The sequence below is a fragment of the Pseudorca crassidens genome, chromosome 4, assembly GCF_039906515.1.
Source record: "Pseudorca crassidens isolate mPseCra1 chromosome 4, mPseCra1.hap1, whole genome shotgun sequence".
NCBI lineage: Eukaryota > Metazoa > Chordata > Mammalia > Artiodactyla > Delphinidae > Pseudorca > Pseudorca crassidens.
Window position 1 is genome coordinate 106,084,684 of NC_090299.1, and position 22,586 is coordinate 106,107,269.

General features: G+C 38.5%; 2 protein-coding genes and 1 pseudogene across 13 annotated transcripts in view; 1 reads left to right on the forward strand and 2 right to left on the reverse strand.

The window, feature by feature from the left end:
* Window positions 1-1,248: 1,248 nt before the first annotated feature.
* On the reverse strand, window positions 1,249-16,343 carry COX18 (cytochrome c oxidase assembly factor COX18). 3 transcript variants are annotated; one of them, XM_067736234.1, is made up of 6 exons: window positions 15,915-16,292; window positions 15,217-15,317; window positions 12,987-13,150; window positions 11,955-12,076; window positions 10,264-10,371; window positions 1,249-5,784 (listed from the first exon to the last, which is right to left on the reverse strand). In XM_067736234.1, the coding sequence occupies exons 1-6, from the start codon at window positions 16,254-16,256 to the stop codon at window positions 5,611-5,613; spliced, it is 1,011 nt and encodes a 336-aa protein (XP_067592335.1). In that variant the 5' UTR covers window positions 16,257-16,292; the 3' UTR covers window positions 1,249-5,610. The 3 variants fall into 3 exon arrangements, with proteins under 3 accessions (XP_067592335.1, XP_067592336.1, XP_067592337.1); XM_067736235.1 differs by having other exon boundaries at window positions 2,674-5,784; window positions 11,955-12,079; window positions 15,915-16,342; XM_067736236.1 differs by lacking the exon at window positions 1,249-5,784 and adding an exon at window positions 5,958-9,117 and having other exon boundaries at window positions 11,955-12,079; window positions 15,915-16,343.
* Window positions 8,172-9,113, forward strand: LOC137223786 (heterogeneous nuclear ribonucleoprotein A1-like; annotated as a pseudogene).
* A 5,362-nt stretch (window positions 16,344-21,705) lies between the features above and the next one.
* The window catches only part of ANKRD17 (ankyrin repeat domain 17), a 163,841-nt gene continuing 162,960 nt past the window's right edge, over window positions 21,706-22,586 (reverse strand). For all 10 annotated transcript variants that reach the window (XM_067736247.1, XM_067736241.1, XM_067736240.1 and 7 more), the window contains one exon: window positions 21,706-22,309. In XM_067736247.1, the coding sequence (XP_067592348.1) occupies window positions 22,250-22,309 (60 nt within the window). In that variant the 3' untranslated portion in view covers window positions 21,706-22,249. The remainder of the gene's footprint in view (window positions 22,310-22,586) is intronic.

The following is a 22,586-nucleotide window of genomic DNA, read 5'->3' on the forward strand; positions in this document are numbered from 1 at the left end:
TGGGAACTTGGACTCTGTTGACTTTTGCCCCAATTCTGTGCTGAATTCTCCTCTGCTCTAGCCCCTTCCTGAATGTGCACATATCCTTAGCTTAAAACTTCCCCAATTTTGCAGTTCGGGGAGACATTCCTTTTGGAAAATCCCCCGTGTCCTCCTTACTTGCTGCAAGTTATAAATCCTTTCTTCTCCTGATCTTTGGCTTGTTTGTGTCTCTTGGCTGGACACCCACCAAGAGGCAAACCCAGTTTTCAGGTGAAAACTCCAGGTAGTATCAGAACTGAACTAAATTGTAGGACACTCAGTTGGTGCCTGCAAAGAACTGGAGAACTGCTTGGTATGGAGAACACACACACAAATTTGGTGGCCAGAAGGGTTCTGTGGGTAGTGTATAGAGGAAACAGAATTTTCCATTAGTTGTGAGTTTTTCTTTCAAATCCATTCTGCTGTGATGAGATATTCCACTTTAAATTTTCTACTTTTTCTGACCATCGCTTTCCTGCAAGTTGGGAATATCATGATGTCTGGAAATGTCAACATACATCGTGTTCTTTCAGCACAGCGATAGTGTCACTGCATAATAAACACAATGTTTTGCCATCTAATTCAATAACAAAATAATCCATACACTACTGTGCTTTAAAAGTATGACATATAAAATCCACTTTTCTTATTTTGACTGGATATGAACTGGTAATAAAAAATAAAATGTCGCAGTAGGGCAGTACACACGAAATGCTGTGGAGTTATAACCGCATCACCAAGATCTGTGTGCTGAGCACAGTATGAAGCACTGTGACATAAAATCTCTGTCACAACCACTCAGCTCTGCAGTTGAAGCATGAAAGCCACAGATAATACATAAACAAACATGGCTGTGCACCAGCAAAACACTGAAATGTGAACTTCACATAATTTTTATGTGTCACAAAATATTATCTTTTCATTCTTTTTCAATCATATAAGAATGTAAAAACTACTGTTGGCTTTCAGGCTGTACAAAAAAGGGCCGTGAGCTAGATTTGTGGCCCACTGGTCCTCAATTTAAGGATGCCTGATTTAAACCACCATATGACTATAAAACTGTGCGGCATAGGCTGAAATACATTCAATTCTCATTATTCACGGTAGTTTTGTTCTATAAAGCCACCCATCACTCCTAGAGGAAATTCAGAGTTAGGCTCCTTCAAGCCTTTGGTCACACCAACCAATTTCATCAACCAATCAAGACATAATCACGTCCTATGTGTGTTTCTGTTTAAAGACATCTTATTTAATATATATTGTTGATTCATTAACAGTGAACTCATGGCCAGTAGCACTGTAACTCACACTGGAAAAAGGCTTACCTAACACATATTTTCTCTGTGAGGACATCACAGTCTTCTTGTACTTAGTGCTCGGGGGCCACCTTAAACAGAGAAATCATCACCAAAAAGTGTAAAAATGAGAAAAACATGCCACTAAATAGACCACAAAATGGACACGTTTACAGTATGAGAGCTGAAACAAAACGCAGTGTCACTTGATTTGACTGCTGCTGGGAATGTGTGCACTGGTCTCAAATTTTTTGCTGCTCTGAGCGTGCAGCCACATGTCTGCTAGTAACAGCAAAAATATCACAAGCGGGCTTCCCAGGTGGCGCAGTGGTTGGGAGTCCGCCTGCCGATGCAGGGGGCACTGGTTCGTGCCCCAGTCCGGGAGGATCCCGTCGCACGCCGCGGAGCGGCTGGGCCCATGAGCCATGGCCGCTGAGCCTGCGCGTCTGGAGCCTGTGCCCCGCAACGGGAGAGGCCACAGCGGTGAGAGGCCCGCGTACCGCAAAAAAAAAAAAAAATATCACGAGCATTTTACAAATAAATTTTAGTGAGTAGGTGAATTCACAAATATGAAACTGTGAATGAGGATTGACTGTATTTTAAAGTAAAGTAACACACTGTGATGTAGATAGGTGAGAGTTAAAGGAAGAAAATATTTCATTTTAAAATCTCTACTTGGTGTGACTGTAATTTTAAATGGGAATTTCTGGTTTTCACTTGTATCCCAAAATGGAACATCTGTATTTGAAAACTCATATAAGCACAACTGAAGCTTCTATAAGGAAACCACAAAAGGAGAGTTTCCTACCTATAGCAACACATGGGACACATTATGAATAACATGGAATAAGCAGCTGTTAATTCTCAGATACAGAATTCATATTTTTAATACTCCTTACCCTCAGAAGCATCCATCACTCACAGAAAAGCCAGGAAGTTTGAGGTTATAATTAGAAGAAATTCCTCAAATTATCAATTGTACTACCGTTGGAACATGCAGAAATGCAGCTGCAATGAAAGGGAGATAGTTAGGTATATTTCATATTCCAGTTTTAAGTTTTCCCGGAGAGCTACAATTTAGCCAGAAGACAAAAACCAAAGCTAAATTAAATACAATGCTGCCTTCTCAACTAAGGAAAAACAAATATAACTGCCACATCAGGGACACAAAGGAAGAGGAGCATGACCGTAAAATTTTCTCAAAATAGAAAAGATAGAAATGGGGCATTTTCCCCACAGGTTTCTTTTTCAAGTAATTCTTGGCCCTCTGGAGTCTAGCAGGGACTTTCAAGGATAGAAATTTCTTTTTTGTTGCCGTAGACAGAAAAACTCATTAACAGTGGCTGCTTTTTTTCAAAAAATTAATTATTTATTTATTTTTGGCTGCACTGGATCTTCGTTGCTGCGCACGGGCTTTCGCTAGCTGCGTTGAGCGGGGTCTACTGTTCGTTGTGGTGCACAGGCTTCTCATTGCGGTGGCTTCTCTTGTTGTGGAGCATGGGCTCTAGGCATGCGGGCTTCAGTAGTTGTGGCTCGCGGGCCCTAAGTTGTGGCGCACAGGCTTAGCTGCTCCGCAGCATGTGGGATCTTCCCGGACCAGGGCTCAAACCCGTGTCCCCTGCACTGGCAGGTGGATTCTTAACCACTGCGCCACCAGGGAAGCCGGGCTGCTTTCTTAAAGCATTTATTTTGATTTTAAGGTCTTTCCATCAAGGTTTTTGTTCTCAAACACCCGGAAGTCCTCATTTTACAGAAGAAAATCAGCGGTGTAGGCCTAGGCAATTAAAGGTAAAACTATCTTGCAAAACTTACGTAAAAACTGGGCAGTCAAGAAGGTAGTCAGTGAGAATACAAGGGAACAGGGTTCTCTTGTTACATATTCCTTTGGGACAGTTGTGTCGGATCTCTCTCATGTTCAAGTTACAGCAAAGCAAAAGTTACTGCTCTAAGAACTAGGCAAGGCTTCTGTGTAAAAGTGCTTTCTTGGTTTAATCTCTTCTGCTGCCATTCCTCAGCTGGTATTTTTTTTTCTTTTTTTTGTGGTAACTGCCAGGCCTTGTGGTTCCTATGGACAGGAATCAACCAGGATCAAAGTGCTTTTATGTACAGCTCTGTCAACAGAAAAATTCATCAACAGTTTAAGGAAAAAAATGCAAAAATTTCAAGCCAATTTGAGGATTATACTCTGAGAGGTAAACTTTCAGAAAGCTCTGGGGACTGTTCTGCCAATTAGGGGTCAAAGCACAGTTATGTACGTTTTTGAGACAAAGGGTTTATGTCATACGACATATTATTAACAGTTTACACAATCCAGACCTACAGGTACAAAGCAAACAGTGGGTCATGAGTCATCATGGTCCCTTACAAGAAGGAAGGTTATCTCCTAAGAGTCAGTGTCCCTTAATGAGATTAAGGAATGTCATCTCCTAAAGAGCTCTGGTTAATGCAGATGCACAATACCTGCTAAAGGGGAGGGAGGAGGCCCAAAGGGACAAAGAAAAAATTTATGTTTAAACTTTTCTCATCTTGCCGTAAAACATGAATTTTATTTCATCAGTTCTTAACTGAGATTGTGGAAGGTCTTAGGTGAAACAGATATGAAGGCTAGGCTTTCTGAGTATACCGGTGGAGAACTGTGGGGAGGACCCTCTTTTGTAGGACCTCAGGGGCAATCCCTAAATCTCTCTCTTAAAAGAAAAATTTGAAAGAGATATATCTTATAATATCAAATACATTCAATAGCATCTTCCTCCTGGTGCATAAGCAGCATAAAGATTTTGTTAACAGCATCCACAGAAAACAAATATACCAGTAAACATCATTATATATTTTACCTGACAATAAGAGTTCCAAAACAGCAATGCAATATTAACAAGAGCAATACAATTACCAAATAAAGTTCAAAGTTTTCTAATAGTCCCTTTTACTTTGAAACTGTATTCCACAAACGACTACAGTCAAGTTAATATGTTCAAGAGTCACAGAATCATTCCCTGTGGCTATGTTATTCCTTATCTAATGAAGTCTGGTTCAGCTGTTTGTTGGGATTCTAGCTGCTGACAGTTTGAAGCTCTTAATGGTTGTGGCTTTGGGGCTAGGAAGACAGAAGGGTCTACGGTACTTTGAGATGACAGGAAAGACTCAAACAGCTCTGTCTCCAGAATTCCGCACAACAAGCTTATTTCACAATTATGTGATCTACCTATATTCTCTAATGACTGAATACACAATGTTCATATGCATGCTCTCTGGCTGAATGAGATGATTCTTCACCTACTATTTAATTTCTAGTAATAGTGTAACTAATGTAACTTCATGTATTCAGTCATTATTTTTAAAACTTGCTAAATACTATCCTGATCTTTTGAGCTTTTAAAATTTACTTTGATCCTTTTTTCCAAGCTATGAAATTAAGAATTTTGTAATATATAAGATCCTCAGACCAATTTAATGTTATGCATTATCATACCAAGGTGTACAGGTATAAAGGAGTCTCCCAATTAGCATAACCTTGACCCTAGTACCAGTTTTTCACTTTCTTAAAGGATTATCCGAGATATTGGGTTCCTTCATATTCTATATGATTAGCTTAAGATTTTCTACTTTGGGCTCTAGCAGTACTTAGTTCTATGCTCTGTATTCTAGACTCCTTAAATTACAGAGAAAGGAAATGTACAATTTTTGTATTCCTTCAGAGCAAGGTTGAGAAGCAACACTACCTACCCTATTAGGTACTTTCTTACATGCGTGGACTACTCCACTGCATGTACCTCAAGTCCTTTTCATTTTAAAATCACACATTAACTCATCATCGATGTATGTTCCATTAGAATAATACTTATTAACCAGGAATTACCAGAAGGGGGGTCAATAAAGGCCTCCATGTTGTGAGTTCCAGGACTTTTCTGAAGAGAAAACCATGGCTTTATTAAATGATCAACCGGGTCTATGATCCTCCACACCCTCAAAATTTTAAAAATCACTTCACTGGATTCTTTTATTTTATAAAGCTTCTCTAGTCCTGTTCTCCAAAGTTCTAGCACCTCTCCCAAGTTGTAATTTTATAAACAGGGCCCGACACTTTGATCCCACTTTTATATAACTGAACATACTACATTTTTAGCACTTAAAAGATTTTAAGTACTATCAAATATATCTGGATTATACCTTAATCCACAGTACTTCACAGAGCTCATGATTTTAAAAAGCAAATTAAACCATATCTGAATTTCTAAATCTTCTAAATACATTAACAGTGAAACTTGTAATTGTTTCAAAATCACTAGAAAGTATGTCATTTTCTTGAAATGAACTTGGCGTAAAAGGCAGCAAAGAGGTCTTTATAAGGAGTGTCTGAATCTGACTTGGTCAACGGTATTCGACAAAGTTGGCGAAATCTAGGAGAACGCAGCAGCAAGTTCTGTGAAAGGCCCATGAGGCTGGAGCATAACCAGTAGAGAACAATCGACTGTAAAGAGAAGAAAGGACATGAAAGTTAGCATCTCTCCATTCTCCAAGGACACCAAGGTCTAGAAATAGGTAGGCAATAAAAAAAAAAAATTACAATCTCTGTAAATGTAAGTACACCAGGACTGACCAAGACTTTCAGTAGCTATTAGATACCTGTGACAGATCAGATAGGTAGGTAAGAAAGTTGAAAGGAAGACTCAAAAGCAAAAAGAAACAAAAAGGAGAGGTATTCATGACAGAAAGTGGATGACAGAGAACAGCTCCCAAGCAGAGGTCCAAGAGAGATCTCACCTCCATCTCTGGCAGTTAAGCATACTTTTTCCCCACCAAGAGTCTTGACAGGCTGCTAAATTGAAGGTACGCTACTGGGGGCACAGCCATTTATCATGGCAAACTTAGCTCCCCTAGACCTATATACAGTCACCTATCTTCCAAATTTTTCCCACCAACCAGTTTCTAAGTGTAGTCAGGACTGCATTATCTTTGCCTTTTCCTGAGACAAAGAGTCTCAGCATTATCTTCAACTTTCTTTTTTACTACCATTCAGATTGACTATTTAGGTCAAAGACTAAGTTCTGCGGCCTCTCAAAACATTCCCATACATACATACATACATCTTTCCCAAACCTCTCTTTGGCATCAGAAGGTAATCAGTCCCCAGAGGCAAGACCACGTGGTGGTTGAATCCAGGTCCTGGAGTCAAACTGAGTTTGAAATCTATTTATCTAACTTTGGGTACATTATTTTTCTTGTTTCAGTTTTCTCTTCTATAAAATGGGGACAGAACTGTACCCACCTCAAAGAGATGCTGTGAGGAATAAATGAGAAAATTTAGATAGAGTGGTAAGCACAGTAATGTCACCCATCTTAAGCACTTGCATTTGTTCCAGAGCAAGTTTTTAAGGGCAGTAAGCAATACATCCTTAAAGGCAGGTTAGCACAGTAGTTAAGAGTAAGAGCCAAACTGCCTGGATGTGTGTTAGACTCTGCCACTTAAAAGATGAGTAACCTTGATGAGTTACTTAACCTCTCTGTGCCTCAGTTTCCTCAGCAGTAAAGTAGAGATTATAATAGCTCCTACTTCAGTGCACTGTTGGGAGAAATATGTATACTAATATATGTAAATGATTTTAAAAAGGGCCTGGTACAATGTTAATGTTGAATAAATATTAACTACCATCATCATCAAACTTATCCATGAAGCGAACAGTATCCTGAGCCTCAACTACGTCAGACTAAAAACTGCCTACTAAGTATCATTCTTCTTCCTTAGTAAGAAAAATACTAATTTTCAGCAGGGTATACTGCCATCTAAACAAAAGAAAAAGAAGACTATCCTTCCCAACCTCTTCTGCAGTTAGGTACAGCCACATATTTAAGATGGAAGCTCAGTGTTTGGTGGGGCACCTGGCCAGGGTCCTGAAAGGGGCTGACTGTGCTTGAGGAACCTTTTTACTATTCTCGCAAGGTAACAAGCTCCAGTGGCCATCGTGACTATCCTGCGGCCTTCAAGACCATTACAGGCTGTGGATGATGCAGCACTGAGAGAGAAGCAGGCTGCCTTTCTCAAGTCTTCACAGGGACGCTCCATCAGCTCTACACTGAATTACCTAATTCAGAATTTCCTGTATTTGAGAGAATGGATTTTTGGGTACTTAAGACACTGTTTTTCAGGGCTTCCCTGGTGGCGCAGTGGTTAAGAATCTACCTGCCAGTGCAGGGCACCTGGGTTCGAGCCCTGGTCCGGGAAGATCCCACATGCCGGGAAGCAACTAAGCCCGCGAGCCACAACTACTGAGCCCGCACGCCTACAGCCCATGCTCCACAACAAGAGAAGCCACTGCAGTCACAATGAGAAGTCTGCGCATCGCAACGAAGAGTAGCCCCCGCTCGCTGCAACTAGAGAAAGCCCGCCCACAGAAACAAAGACCCAACACAGACAAAAATAAATAAGATAAAATAAATAAGTAGAAAAAAAAAAAAAGCTTAAAAAAAAAGACACTGTTTTTCAGATCTCTGTTACTCACTTTGAATCCAACCTCTCACTACAACTTTACTGCTCCTATTTCACTTGATCTGGGGGTTTCCTCAGTTATAACAGGTATTATTTCTCCTTAGAAATGTAGTGAGTTTGTATTGTTCTGTTTTTACAGAGTATTTTATAATAATATTATTATTACATGAAAAGTACTATAATAGACACTTGTCATTTCACTAATTCTCACAGACATTATGGTGTCTATTTTAGAAACAAGGAAACTTATTTTACACAGGATTAATGATGGTACTATGTCTAAGTGACAGCTTAAAAACATTTAACATTTAATTGAGCCCATGGACACCGCCAAGTAAGCGTCGTTGAAGTCTCCCCCATCTACTGCCATCATGTGTAAGTCGGAGTCTCCCAAAGAGCCCGAACATCTGCAGAAGCTCTTCATCGGAGGTTTGAGCTTTGAGCTTTGAAACAACCGATTAGAGTCTGGGGAGCCATTTTCAACAAAGGGGAACGCTCACAGACTGTGTGGTAACGAGGGATCCAAACACCAAGCGCTCCAGAGGCTTCGGGTTTGTCACGTATGCCACTGTGGAGGAGGTGGATGCGGCCATGAAGGCAAGGCCACACGAGGTGGATGGGAGAGTTGGGGAACCAAAGAGGGCCGTCTCAAGAGAAGATTCTCAAAGACCTGGTGCCCACTTAACTGTGAAAAAGATTTTTGTTGGTGGCATTAAAGAAGACACTGAAAAACATCACCTAAGAGATTATTCTGAACAGTATGGGAAAACTGAAGTGATTGAAACCATGACTAACCAAGGCAGCGGCAACAAGAGAGACTTTACTTTTCATAACCTTTGGTGACCATGACCCCACAGACAAGACTGTCATTCAGAAACACCACACTGTGAATGGCCACAACTGTGAAGTAAGGAAAGCCCTATCTCAGCAAGAGATGGCTAGTGCTTCATCCAGCCAAAGAGGTCGAAGTGGTTCTGGAAACTTTGGTGGTGGTCGTGGCGGTGGTTTTGGTGGGAATGACAACTTTGGTGGTGGAGGAAACTTCAGTGGTCGAGATGCCTTTGGTGGCAGCCATGGTGGTGGTGGCTATGGTGGCAGTGGGGATGGCTATAATGGATTTGGTAACGACGGAAGCAATTTCAGAGGTGGCAGAAGCTACAATGATTTTGGCATTTACAACAGTCAATCTTCGAATTCTGGACTGATGAAAGGAGGAAACTTTGGAGGCAAAAGTTCTCGCCTCTATGGTGGTGGAGGCCAATACTTCGTCAAACGATAAAACCAAGGTGGCTATGGTGGTTCCAGCAGCAGCAGGAGCTGTGGCAGTGGCAGAAGGTTTTGATTACTGCCAGGAAACAAAGCTTAGCAGGAGAGGAGAGCCAGAGAAGTGACAGGGAAGCTACAGGGTACAACAGATTTGTGAGCTCAGCCAAGCACAGTGGTAGCAGGGCCGAGCTGCTACAAAGAAGACATGTTTTAGACAATACTCATGTGTATGGGCCAAAAAACTCGAGGGCTGTATTTGTGACTAAGTGTATAACAGGTTATTTCAGTTTCTGTTCTGTGGAAAGTGTAAAGCATTCCAACAAAGGTTTTCACTGTGACTTTTTTTTTTGCACCCATGCTATTGACTGCTAAATGTAATAGTCTGATCATGATGCAGAATAAATATGTCTTAAAAAAACCAAACATTTAATTCACATTTTTTACGATGAAAACATACTATTTCAGATTCCTAAGACAAGTCCTATAAAGTACTTTTATATAAATGATATAACTCTAACTACCAGCAACAAATGACTACTACTTTACGGTCTATGTGTTGGCTCAGAGCTAAGACAGCTCTATACCTGACATAGCTTTACCCATCTTAGCACTAAAGTATCCATGGAAGCAAAAGGCTAAAAACATGAAATAACTGCAAATATAACATTTCTTTTTCTATCTCTATAAAAGTTGAATTACATATAAATAGGGACAAGTATATGTATCTCATAAAACTGTTATGAGATTAAACAATATTACATATGAACCCATACAAACCTAGCACAAAGTTTTGTTTCTTTTTTCAGTGCTAAAACTCCTTGGACCAGTCTATGAAGACAGAAGGAATTCAATATATCAGTTAATCAAACAGAGCAAATACTATGTTCATAGTACTGCATCAGGTACTTTGCAAGATTAAAAAAAAAAAAGAAAAAAAAAAAGAGGAAAAGGAGTTTGGTTTAATAGGAGGGTTAAGACACATTCACATAAAGGAAGATTAACCAATCCCCCAAGAAATATTCAGATGTCACTTGGTGATAGAGACAGTAGATTCGTTACTACAGAAACCCAGAAACCAGTAAGGGATTGAGTAGTCAGAGGAAGCTCAATAGAAGAGGCAGAATCCCAGCCAGTCTAAGCTAGAAACAGAAGATTTATATTTAGCACATGCTTCACGCAACACTGGTGCTTACTCACTGAAGGTACTGTCGCTGCAATTGGAATCATCAACACTGATAATGCACGAACAAAGTACGTAATATATGTCTGGAAACGAGACATTCCAACTTTTTGCAGAGCAAAAATCTGAAGGGGTAGAATATATAACATATGCTGATTATTGAAATGCACATTAAATGAGACAAGCTTTAAAATACAAACTGATTTTTGATTGGCCTCTACCTATATTTTAAGAAAAGCAATAAAAATTTAAAATAAAACTGATAAATTTATGTAAAATTCTTAAATGGAACTTTAAATAACAGCAATAAAGAGATTCATCTAAACAGTATCACAGCATAATTTTTACAAGTCAATGTTTTTTAAAGATTGTCTGTAAAACTGAAGTCCCTTCAAGATAAGTATTATGTATGAATCACTGTCCTTGTTTTTTAACATGTAAACACAGGACCTGGCATAAAGAAGGAACTTAACAGGTATCTCAAAGGTTTGTGATCTGGCTACGTGGAGTACAGAAAAGAACCAAGGCTAGGAAAGGCAGTTATGGTTTATGAATTACTTATTTAAGAGGCAGCATAACTTAATGATTACGAGCACAGATTCTACACTCAAACTACCTAGATTCACAAGGCAGCCCTGCATTCAGTGGTTATGTGACCTTGCACAAGTTACTAAACCTTTCTGTGCCTTACCTTCTGCACCTTAAAATGGGGATAATAGTAGCACTGACATCACAGGATTATTTTAAGAATTAAATGAGTTAATTCATGTACATTGCTTACAATAGTGCCTGGCACATGGTGAATGTTAAGTAAGAACAGGCTTTTATTAAACTTATGCATGCTGGGTCTTTAGATGGAATAAAAGAAAGACTAGAGGACTGACATTATTCACTGTGACCCTGTGTTATCGATTCTTTCTTTCTAAGAAATATTCACTAATTACCAACCATGTTAACAGCACTGTGGTAGATGCTCTTAGGCTAACACACTTAGACTACACATAGTCTTTCCTCAGGAAAACTTCACGCAAGACCTCAGAGTATCATCCTCACTTTTCTCGTCTGAAAAAATAAGGGGTGCATTAGATTTCCCAAACACAGAGCTGTGGATATGAGGTCTGTGAAATCTCAACTGAGTTAGGTCTTTTCTAAGGTTTCTTATAGCTGAAAGAGTCTATGTTCTACTCAGAGTCTGAGAACAGTTCTTTATGGAATAGGGGTCATATTTTATATGTATGTTTCTCCATTCCATCTTATAAAGAAGTTCTATGGCTTTTCTAAGGTTGTGTAACTTAAAAATGGCAGTCAGGTACTGACCACCTACAAATTGACATATTAAACATATACACAAAACATCAATACATTGTGGGAAGAAAACCAGATTCATTAGGCATTTTAATTGTTGTCTTTACCAAAAAGCAAATCACAAAACTGTATGTATTAGAATCATATAATTTTAAAGCTAAAAGACATTTTGGAAATGTTCAAATTCAGCTCTCTTAATTATGAGCATTCTGACCCCCAGAGATGTTAAGGAACTGGCCTAAGACAATTTATCAACAGCTGATCAGCGACCAAAACTAAGGAGTCTCAATTTTAGCTCAGAGCTATCACCACCAACTCAAATACAATTTACATTTGAGGTCAGAACAGCAACAAAACCCCCAATGATTTAAATGGCAAGCAAATCTCATTTAAAACCACTGACCTCCACTATTAATAAGTTGATGACACCAATGGAGACAGGCAGAATCCAAGTGGAATCCAGGGCAGTGAGGTCAGGAAACCATAAGACCCCACCAGTAGCTAACTGCTCCTGAACAGAAAAACCTGCTGAAACATTTTTATAAGTAAAACAAAAGAATTTCTAAAATAGCAGAGGGAAGTAATTGCAATAAGGTGTTCCTCACACTAAAGATTTGCACTTTTTATTCAGGTTATTTTAACTCCACAACATAAGTTAGTTTTTCCTGTACTGAGAAAGAGGCAAGAAGCTTTCTGTAGTAAATAGATGTAGAGACAATAAAGATATGTAGCAGTAATCTTTTCAGACTTAAATTTAAAAAATTTTAAAAATTAGACTTTCTTTCAAGTCTATTTAGATTACTTTCTGGTTAGAAATGCCTTTAAATGAAAGTAAAAAACAAGCCCTTTAGTTTATAACCTTTCTTAATTAATGTTTACACTTATAACTGTGAAAGCTTTTCTGGCTTCTTAAATTTATTAATAGAAAAAATTCTTGGCCAGGAAACCGTATTATGGAATTTTAACCATGACCTCCAAGAAGCAGTACTAGTGACGTCCTTCCTAGATTGATTTGTTTTCTCAACACAGCTAGTTTGCTTTACACTTAATATTTTAAATTCTATACCCTTGTAAGGGAGATGATAAAAGTGTATTCTAGTTATGAGAAGTATGGATGTTTTTTATTTTTTGCTTGGTTTTTTCTTTTTTTTAAGAGTACAAAGACAGGGCTTCCCTGGTGGCGCAGTGGTTGAGAGTCTGCCTGCCGATGCAGGGGACGCGGGTTCGTGCCCTGGTCCGGGAAGATCCCACATGCCACAGAGCAGCTGGGCCCGTGAGCCATGGCCACTGAGCCTGCGCGTCCGGAGCCTGTGCTCCGCAACGGGAGAGGCCCCAACAGTGAGAGGCCCGTGTACCACAAAAAAAAAACAAAAGAAGAGTACAAAGACAACGTTAGAAAACTTATTTGGGGGAAACAGACTTCAATAATAACTACCTTCTGAATGTGTTGCCCCTGTGCTAAAATTCCGGAGAGCAACAGACACGAATATCCACATTGGAAGCTGAATCCAGACCAACACAGTGGCTTTGAAAGGGTGGCAGTTATCCCGAACATACAGCTCTGAAACAAGCCTCCGCATAGTCTTTAGATAAGTGAGCCTAGTTTGAGGGAAGAGGGAAGAAGGGAAAGGAGAAAATGTCATTTGACTACTAGCAGTGTTTCATCCCCACAGCACAAACACACCTGTGCTGTGGTTACTGGCTAAAGGATTTATGCAGGATTTTTGGTTGTTGTAAGCTATACCACGGGGCTGCCTAAACAAAAGGCAAATAAAGCCTTTTACTCAAAGTTCTTTAGCAATGTACGCAAATTACATTAACAATTTGATAAATCTGACACTGTCAGACTACAGTCTTTGATTCTGGTGATCTCCGGCAAACTAGGCTTTGAGGAGGGAAATTTCACTACTAACATGGTATGACCACAATTTAAATCACAAACACTAGAGGTGAAAGCCCATTTTACTCATATCTCTCCACTCCAGCCAAGCTCAATCACTTGATCCCCGAATATACCTTGCAATGTGGTTCTGTACTGTGTATGCTCTTGGCCCGTCAAAATGGTCTTCACTCTTCAATCAACTCTTTCATAAAGGCTTTCTTACTCTGTTTCTCTATTAACCATATTAGTTATTTCTGTTAAGTCCCACTTTCTATACTATGGTATTGGGTCTTCATCTTTAAATCTCTCACAGCATGTTTTGTACAAGGCTGGTTTTCAATAGGTTTGCTGAATTTAATCTAATTATAATGTACTGAATTAAGACAGTATACGCAGACATTGCAGGCTCTTTGTAATTCAGCCTCTGCCTGCTTTTCCAACTTTATTTCCTGTTACTCTTCTTTAGACACCTGTATATTCTGGCCCCTTGAATGACTGGGGTCATCCAACAAATCAGACTTCCACATCAGCATGCCTTTGGAAGTTATTATATCATCTGTGTGGACTGCCCAGTTTCCTGGCTGTTCACCTGACAACTTCCCTGTCACGCTTCAAAACCCAGCTCCATTGAAAATGCAGGAAACCTCAGATATGTCTTCCTAGAAAGCCACTCATCTGTCTAAGGATGTGTCTGGACGATCACCCTGCCAGTGCTGCATAAGCAAGGTGCCACAGTCTTGTCTAGGTTGCATTTATAACCCAGGTGAGCACCTACTAATTTGTTCTTCTGGCCTAGAGCTGTAGTCCTCAGATTTCCCTGATCAGTAAAACTTCAAAACTATAGGTTTACCAACTTCCTATTTTAGCAAGTAAAGACATTAAGCTGTAAAAATGATTTTTTTAAAATGTCAGGTCTTTTTAACTCTATATAAAGAGGGACACAATTTCATACCAAAGATAGTTGGCAAATTTACACCTTTATAGATAAAAATATATGGAAAGCTATATATATATATATATATATATTACTTATTCATACTAAAAAAACCTTATTTTTCTCATTGCTGTGAACTGGTGAACACTTTGTCACAGTCAAGTAAGGATCAGAATTTGGGAAACTGACTAAGCAGAACTAGCTTAGGCTGATAGAAGGAGGTGGACTTAGAAGTTCCTAGTGGATGACTGTAGGCATAGAACTGTGCCATGGTCGAGCACCCTTGGGCAAGGGCTTTCTAAGAACCCAGGCAGACAACTACATAGGGTAACCAGAGCAGAATGACAACACCTTGCCTATCCAGTTGCTTTTACCATGTCATTCATACTTTCTACCTCCCCATTCCTTTGGGCTACTACCTGCTGTATGTTGTCAAAAGGTCAAGTTTGTAAATAACCTGTATCATTTGTTGACAAAAATCCCAACAACTGTCACAGTATCTTCATCCTGTGAAGCCTTTCCTGACTTTCCGTGATGACCCAACTCCTTGTACATAATCTTTTGTACAGTACTTAGTTCAGTTATTATTTGACTACATGTCTGTCTTTTTCAGTAGCCTGAAGTCCCTTAAGGACAAGGAACTCTCTCTTCTTGTTTCCCTATTTTTTTTTGCTTTTGGTCCAGTACATAAAACTACCATGCCACATAAACTTATTAAAATATTAAAGAGAAAAAAGAACTACTTTGCTGCTAAAGCTACAGAATACCAAAACCTATAATAAAAATCACTTACACATTATATATACGTATATATATTTTCATGGTGTTATATGCACAGAATTAGCTTACCTGGCAGCTCTTTTGGACCACCCCAACTGATTTGCACGAACTGCAACGTCTTGGTTAAGGTGCCTTGCAATGCTTTTTATTTCTGGCTGCAAATTTTCCACCTAGCTAAAGAAAAAGTAGGCTTTGTTATGGGAACATAAAAGAGCTTTATTCATAACCATTCATAATTTCACTCTCTATTCCCTCAGCTCATTTAAAAATGTGGTTTACTGGTCATGTCAAGAAACCCTAAGTCTGCGTATAGGATGTTAATTTAAGATTTCCTCAGTTGCAACCAAATTCAAACTCCAGCTTGTACATCAGTATGATCTTGGACAAATTATTTAACCTCTAAAGTCCTATTCTCTCATATATAAAATGTATATCAGCACCTACTTCACAGGGTTATTATAAGGATTATATAAGAACTACACTCTGCACTTTAATGTTTCAATTCCAGGATTTCCCAGTAATGTCAACTGAGGAAACAGAAGTCCATTAAGAATCTTTAATATACTCTGTGGCAGTCACAGAGCCACCAAAAATTGCATTTACTTCTGCCCTGTGTTAATTCCTTTTTGTAAAGTAGCTCACTGCCTTACTGGTACTGATGACTAACACTAAGCACTCCGGGGGTACCTGGGGACCTTAAGCCCCGGGTAGACGTCGGCCAGTCCTCACCACGGAAGCGCGTCCATGCGCGGCTCGGCGCCCCTCACCTTGGCCAGGATGTAGTGCTGGTAGGCGGCCAAGGGCAGCGTGACAGCGCCGCGCAGGGCCACGGTGGTGAGAAGAATGCTGCCCCACCAGGGCAGGCCCGAGGCGGTGTGCGCAAAGAGCAGTACGTCCTCGGCGCCCTGCACCGGCGCCGACGTAGCCAGGGCTTCATACCAGCCACCCGCGCCGCTCGGGCCAACTGCAGAGACTGATGCCACCGCCCACAATGGCAGAGCGGAGGGCTTGGCGCCGCCGGTGGGGGCCGGTACGACCGGTGGGCCCAAGCCCCGGAGCTGCAGGGCAGGCCGCGGCTGCAGCCACCTAACGCTCAACCGGCACAGCATCTCTGCACACGACTGTATCCAACACGCGTACGACACGGGCTAACTGCGCGTACCGCTCACCGAGGCCGCTACGCGCATGCGCTGGCGACGCCGGGCGTAAAGATGGCGGCAGCCCGCCGGCAGCCATAATTGACTTTCCCAGTCACACCAGTGACGTATTGCGTCGCACTAGAGATGACGCAAGACGTAGGGAAGTCCCGCCTTTCCAACGCGGCACTAATCAAGCCTACTGCGCACACACGAAACTTCCGCGGTGCTGCGGTGGAGCTCCTCAGAGGCTCGACCGGAATTGCAGAGTCGGAGGTGGGGCTTGCTGCCCGGGGCGGGGCTTGCTGCACTGGGCCGGGAGAGGTGTTTTCTGGGAAGAGCTCACCTCGTAAAGTCGGTGTTCGGGTTGTGCCTTTACGTTCTTTTTCACTTAAACTAATCGGGTCACGGTTTAAGTTTTACCTTATGTGATCAGGAGGTAGTCTCCCACGTCTTTTTGTGCGCGCCCCAATTGCTTCCGCTAGAGATTGAGATAGATTATACTACCCAGCAGTCAACATGTTGCTGAAATGCCAGTTTGGAGACAGGCGTGTGTTTCTGGATTGTTTTAACAACCTTTATGCACTAGGCTTAGTTTAGTCTGTGGTATGTTTAATTGGCTCATCTGTCATAATAGACATTTTCAGACCCAACTTAAGTGTTTTCTTTCATCATAAAGAGCAGCAAAACACCTTATGTTAAGGGTAAAGTACCATCTCCTGAGTTAAGAGGAATTATCACTGGCAGCGCGGTGAATTCTTTACTGGGGCTTAACATATATCGTATATAAGCTTTCAAGAGCCTGAACAGCAACATTAGGTGTCTTCTGGTTAAAAGGAATAGGCTAAATGTATATGGGCTAATTTTGGGTTTTTTGCTCCTGGCAAAAGCAAACACGGGAATAACATGAAGGAGTTTCCTAAAAGAAGGGTCACCCCTACACCTAGAGGCCAAATTGTGTTGTGAGGAATAAAACGATTAAAACGAAGGCTCCAACCAATGTTGGGGTAATGTCAAACTGAAGCTACTGTTCTTGCTTCATTATGCACCTACCCAAGGGTACCAGATACACCCTTTCCTCTGGATTCTGGAAGTCATCTTCCTTCAAATTGGCTGATAAATCCATGCATGAATTTTTGAATGTTAACACACACATTCCAATATCTGTTATACACAGAATTTCCTTTTTAAAGGTAAAAACCTATCAATCTATCTCCCTATCCGTTTGTCAAGTTAAAACAAGCAACCTGTTGCTACTGACTACTGATTTAAAGTGGAAAGGAATTTTAGAGGGAAATATCTTGGCCCAAAGATTGTGAGTAAAGAAGCAACTTCTATGCTGCTGGATTCCTCTCCTCCCAGAGAACTGATGACATTAGGAGTTGGTCCTTCCACAGTGGCACATAAGCTTAGGGAATCTGATCTTTTGATATCCAGGAGAAAAGGAGATTAAAGGATAAAGATCCTAAAGTGAAAAATTCATATTTATGCATTCACTGTTCATATAATTTAAAACAAAAGTTTGTCAAGCTATTCCTCAAACTCCTAAGACTTCCTTTTGTTAAGCTGTATCAGGAGTCGGGACTGGGACCTCTTCAACCAGTGTAGGTCCACCCTTTCTGCTACATTTTGGGGTCACAAATTACATTCTCATTTACAAATGTTCCATTGTTTTAAGCTTGAATATTGTGATGTAAATAAAATTTATGAATATTTAACTTGATAACTTCATATACATAAACATACATTTTAAAATTTGGATAATGGGGATGATCAGAACTGGCTGTCTACTTGGTAGAGAACGTTGGGAAAAGTATTTGTCAATTATAAAGCCCAATGCAAAAGAAGTGTCAGCACTCATGTATATGTATGTACTGGTAACATTGTGATACCTTGTATCTTTTGAGTTGCAGAGTACAGTACAAAATGACCATGCAAATATCGGGCAAACCAACCAACTGAAATCATGTACTTTGCAAATGGACATACTAAACATTTTTTTAAAGTTCAACATTATTAGCCTATTCCTGTCTTTTATTCTTACTACAACACACTTTTTAAATTTTATTTAAACTCCTTAAAAACAAAGACTATATATTTACTTTCTAAAGTTTCTGAAATTCTTATCCATCGCTGTGCTGAACATAGGAATGGAGGTCAAAATATTAATGTAGGCTATTATACATAAACTGTATATATGTACAGTCATTTAAATTTCTCATTTCCCATATATGCCTTCTGAAATGTTTGACTTTAAAGGATATTTTCACAAGGAATTGTTAGTGTTCCCTGGGAATCAGATTTAATTTCTTCTCTTTTTCCTATTTAATACATTACTTTTTAAAACCAAAGATACCTAATGTAGAATTAGCTTTTTTCTCTCATTAAAAAAATCCTCTCGTATTATCTTATCATTGATTTTTAAGTATTGAGCATGCAAAATTGGCTTTTACTTTTCAAAAGTGTGAATTCATTTAAAGGTAGAAGTCTAATATGAGACCCCTTGTAACACATCTATTAGTCCTACATTCCAAGTGTCACGTAAAGAAATTCTTACTTCTAAGAATTTCTAAGCTACAGTGGCACATTTTCTCTATATTCACTTACCCAAAATGGTAAGTGATGGTATTTTTGCAATCAAGGTGTGTAACACAGTAGATTAAGTATTAAAGCACTAATGATGCGCTCACCCTAAATTCCAGTCACCTGGAATTAACACCAGTTGATTCACAATAACACCAGTTAATTCACAATAACACCAGTTAATTGAGTGTTGTGACTTGTTTAAGCATTTATCAATAGGATATATATATTTCCAAAGAGATTCAGGAGCATCCAGAATTTACAACGTATAATGTAAGTGTCCCAAACATTAATATTAAAAGACATCTGAATACATTTATCTAAAGTAAAAATACATTGAGTACTGGAATACTGAATCTCCATATTAGTAATGAAAAACAGTGTAATGGTTTTCCTTTGATATTTTAATCATTTTGAAATAATCCTGATTTAAAAATTTCTAATTTGAAAGTTTTGTCATTCTTTAAATGTTCTGTTCTCTAATGCGAGATTTCCAGTTTAATCTAACACTTTGTATTGTTTTAAAACTAAAGTGAATAATGTATTCACTATTGTGCAAACTATTGTGCAAAATAGTTTTTATGAAATGTGTATTAGGTCATTTGAATCAAAAGAAAAATGGAATAATATTTTCATGAAAAACAAGACAGGAACAGTTAGTGAACTATTTACCTCCTTCTTTTTCCTGAGAAGAAAAATGACTGTAAGTATAGTAATTACCAAAAAAAATTAATTTTCAATTATTAATAAAATAAAATGATTTAACTTTACAGTAACAGGGAACAGAAGGGGAAAATACCTTTCACATGAATACTAAAATTACTTTTTTTGAATATATTGGTATATGTTGAAATATATGTTGAAAAGGCATGAAATGGGGATTCTCTTGGCACAAGTAAACAAAATTATCTCTAAAATGGAATGGTTGGTATAAACAGATTACACAATAATTGGGATATTAACTATTTGGGGATTTAAGGTGTGAACTAACCTAACCGTTATGTCCAAGAGTTAAGCTGCTTCTTAAAAGGATAAGAGAAAAGAAATACCTTACATAGTCTGCAATTATACATACCACATTACTTTCAAAAAGGGGGAAAAAAAAGACCTGCATGGTCTCAAAAGATTATGTTTTTTATTGTTCAAATAAAAGTGCACTGCATTACATCTGAAATATAAAAAATGTATTTGAAAAATGTTCCTACTACAGACTTCTAAAACCATGGTATTGTATTTAACAAGCCTGATCCCCAAAACTAAATAAGGAACATTCCAATCAATACTCCCCTGTCCTGTAGCTTTAAAGTAAAAAATATATATATAGGGTTTTTTTCCTTTTCTTTTTTAGTAAGACACCCTATCTTAAGAAATTCACTTTTGTGAGTCAACACAAGTCATGTGTTTTGATAAATACTGGCTAGTATCTGTTATCTAGCAAGATTATTTTAATTAGAAAATAAACTCTAGTAAACACAGCAAAGAAATCAAGCAAAAAATTATAGGATGGTGGCAAAAGTCATACATAAAATACTCTGTTAAATAGCATTATACCCCTTTCTTAGTAAAGTGCAATAATTTTATGTCGTAAGTATATTTATTTGTAGGTTTTCATTTAGCTTTTCCTTTAAATTTGGTCATATCAATCAAGGACAGGTAGGAAAACAAATTTATATATTTTAAGACCACCTCCTAAAATAAAAGATATAAATGTGTTGTTTACAAACTTCTGGATATGTTTGAGAAATCCTCTTTTCTACTCTTTACTCAGGCTACCAGAATAAAGAAATCATTTCATTTACTTGAACAGCCAAGGAACCATGTTAATATTGTCAACTGTGGGTGATCTATCTGAATCTTCGTTAATGTTTATGTTTCAACAGTGAGGAATTTAGGTCTAATTTTTTTTTTTTTAAAGACAGATTGATATATACATCACTTTACTTTTATGCTTACTTTCTTTTACATTTCAACCATATAATTTATTTTTCCACATGAGACGGTAGGACACATATTCTTCTTGGATATGTTACTGTTTATTGTTCCAAGTGAACTGAATAGATAAATTCCACTGAGTAGTTTAGTGTGGCCCTGTGTCTTATATAAACAGGTTAAATGGAGACTTCATTTTGTAACCTGTGTATTCATGTCTACCATAAATTGTCTTAATGAAAAATGCAAAATGTATTTTATTACTTGCCCCAAGTTAGCTGTTGATCCCTTTCACTTTTAATATACAAGTGTAGAGATTAAGAAGCCTTTAAAATTGAAAAATAAAACCCCAAAAAACCAAACACCTTCCACTAAATTACTGAAAATTGGAATTTTTATGTTGACTCCTGGTGACCAGAAAGCCAACGTTAAGAATCAATATTATCCAATATAAAATAGTACATTGAATTGTTTAATAATAAACAGTATATTAAGGGCTTATATATGCTGACTGGGAACCAGTGGTGGCTTTTTAAATTCTCAAAAAGACTATGTTTTATGGTTAGAAGAAACGACAAGTGATGATGAAGATTCTCCACCTCTTCGTAGCAGCCATTAGAGTAAAAATCTTTACAGAATTATTTCACTATCAGCAAGAAAATTTTACCGGTATTAGTGGTAAGGGTGAAGAGAGAAAAAAAGAATGAAGAGAGAAGTGTGTATTAGTTTTAAAAGTGTGACAAGGTAATAAAGAGACATGAAAAAGTGATAAATTTCTTATTCTATATGTGCCTTGCTGCAAACAAACTCAAAAGAGAGAAGCATGGGTATTTTAAAAGCCAACGTCGGGAAGCATTCACTGATAATGCCCATTGTTTTACTTTATACTTAAATTACACAAGCAAAAAAGTTGTACTTATTAATAGTTTAATGTATGAAGGAAACATCCAGATTTCTGAATATGAAGGTACATATCTCACATTAATTTAAGTCTACATAAAGTAGAGCCTCTATACTGACATATTGAAATTTACTTTCTGCTTAGCCTTTTCTGTTATGTAAACAATTGTACATTTATTTGCCATTCTAAAACTTCAGGATCAAGTTTACATAATTTTGCTAAATTTCCGTGTTTGCTCAGAAGCAGTTTACAGTACTAAAACCAACCAGCCAAAGAACAGCTTCAACAGAAAGTTATGTCCAAAGGGGAAGAGGGAAAGAAAAAAAGAAAAATGATAAGAAAAATGCTAACTAAGGTAAAACAGATGATGATGGGGAATGGGCAGTCACAAATGTTCACAGAAAGTAGGTCAGTTAGTAAGTTCTTCTGCAAAAAGCCTACACACTTCAGTCAAGCACATCAGTAGAATGATTTGGGAGCATAAATTTTTTTTCGGCCACTTGTGATTTCCTCTGAATGAAAAGGAATCTGCAGGCTAACAAGCTGATCCTCATCAGCCAAGCTGGTTCATATGCACACTGTTCATGTGAGGTGCCCAGGGTCCAGTCCACACCTATGAATACAGAGCACACATTTTATTACATATGTATTGAACGTATATTTGATTAAAACAAAACTCTTCAACACTAAGGAAGTGCTCCTAATATTTATGAACTAAAATAGCTAAGTCTCAATCAGTTTGCAACATGCTGGGAAACAACAAAGAAAAGCAGTGATAAACCACTTTTATCTGTTGTTTTCCTGCCTCTCCTCTTATCCCTCAAACAGGATCTGAATTATCATTGTTTTTTAAAAACCATTATGTGAGTACATACAGGTTGATGACTGTG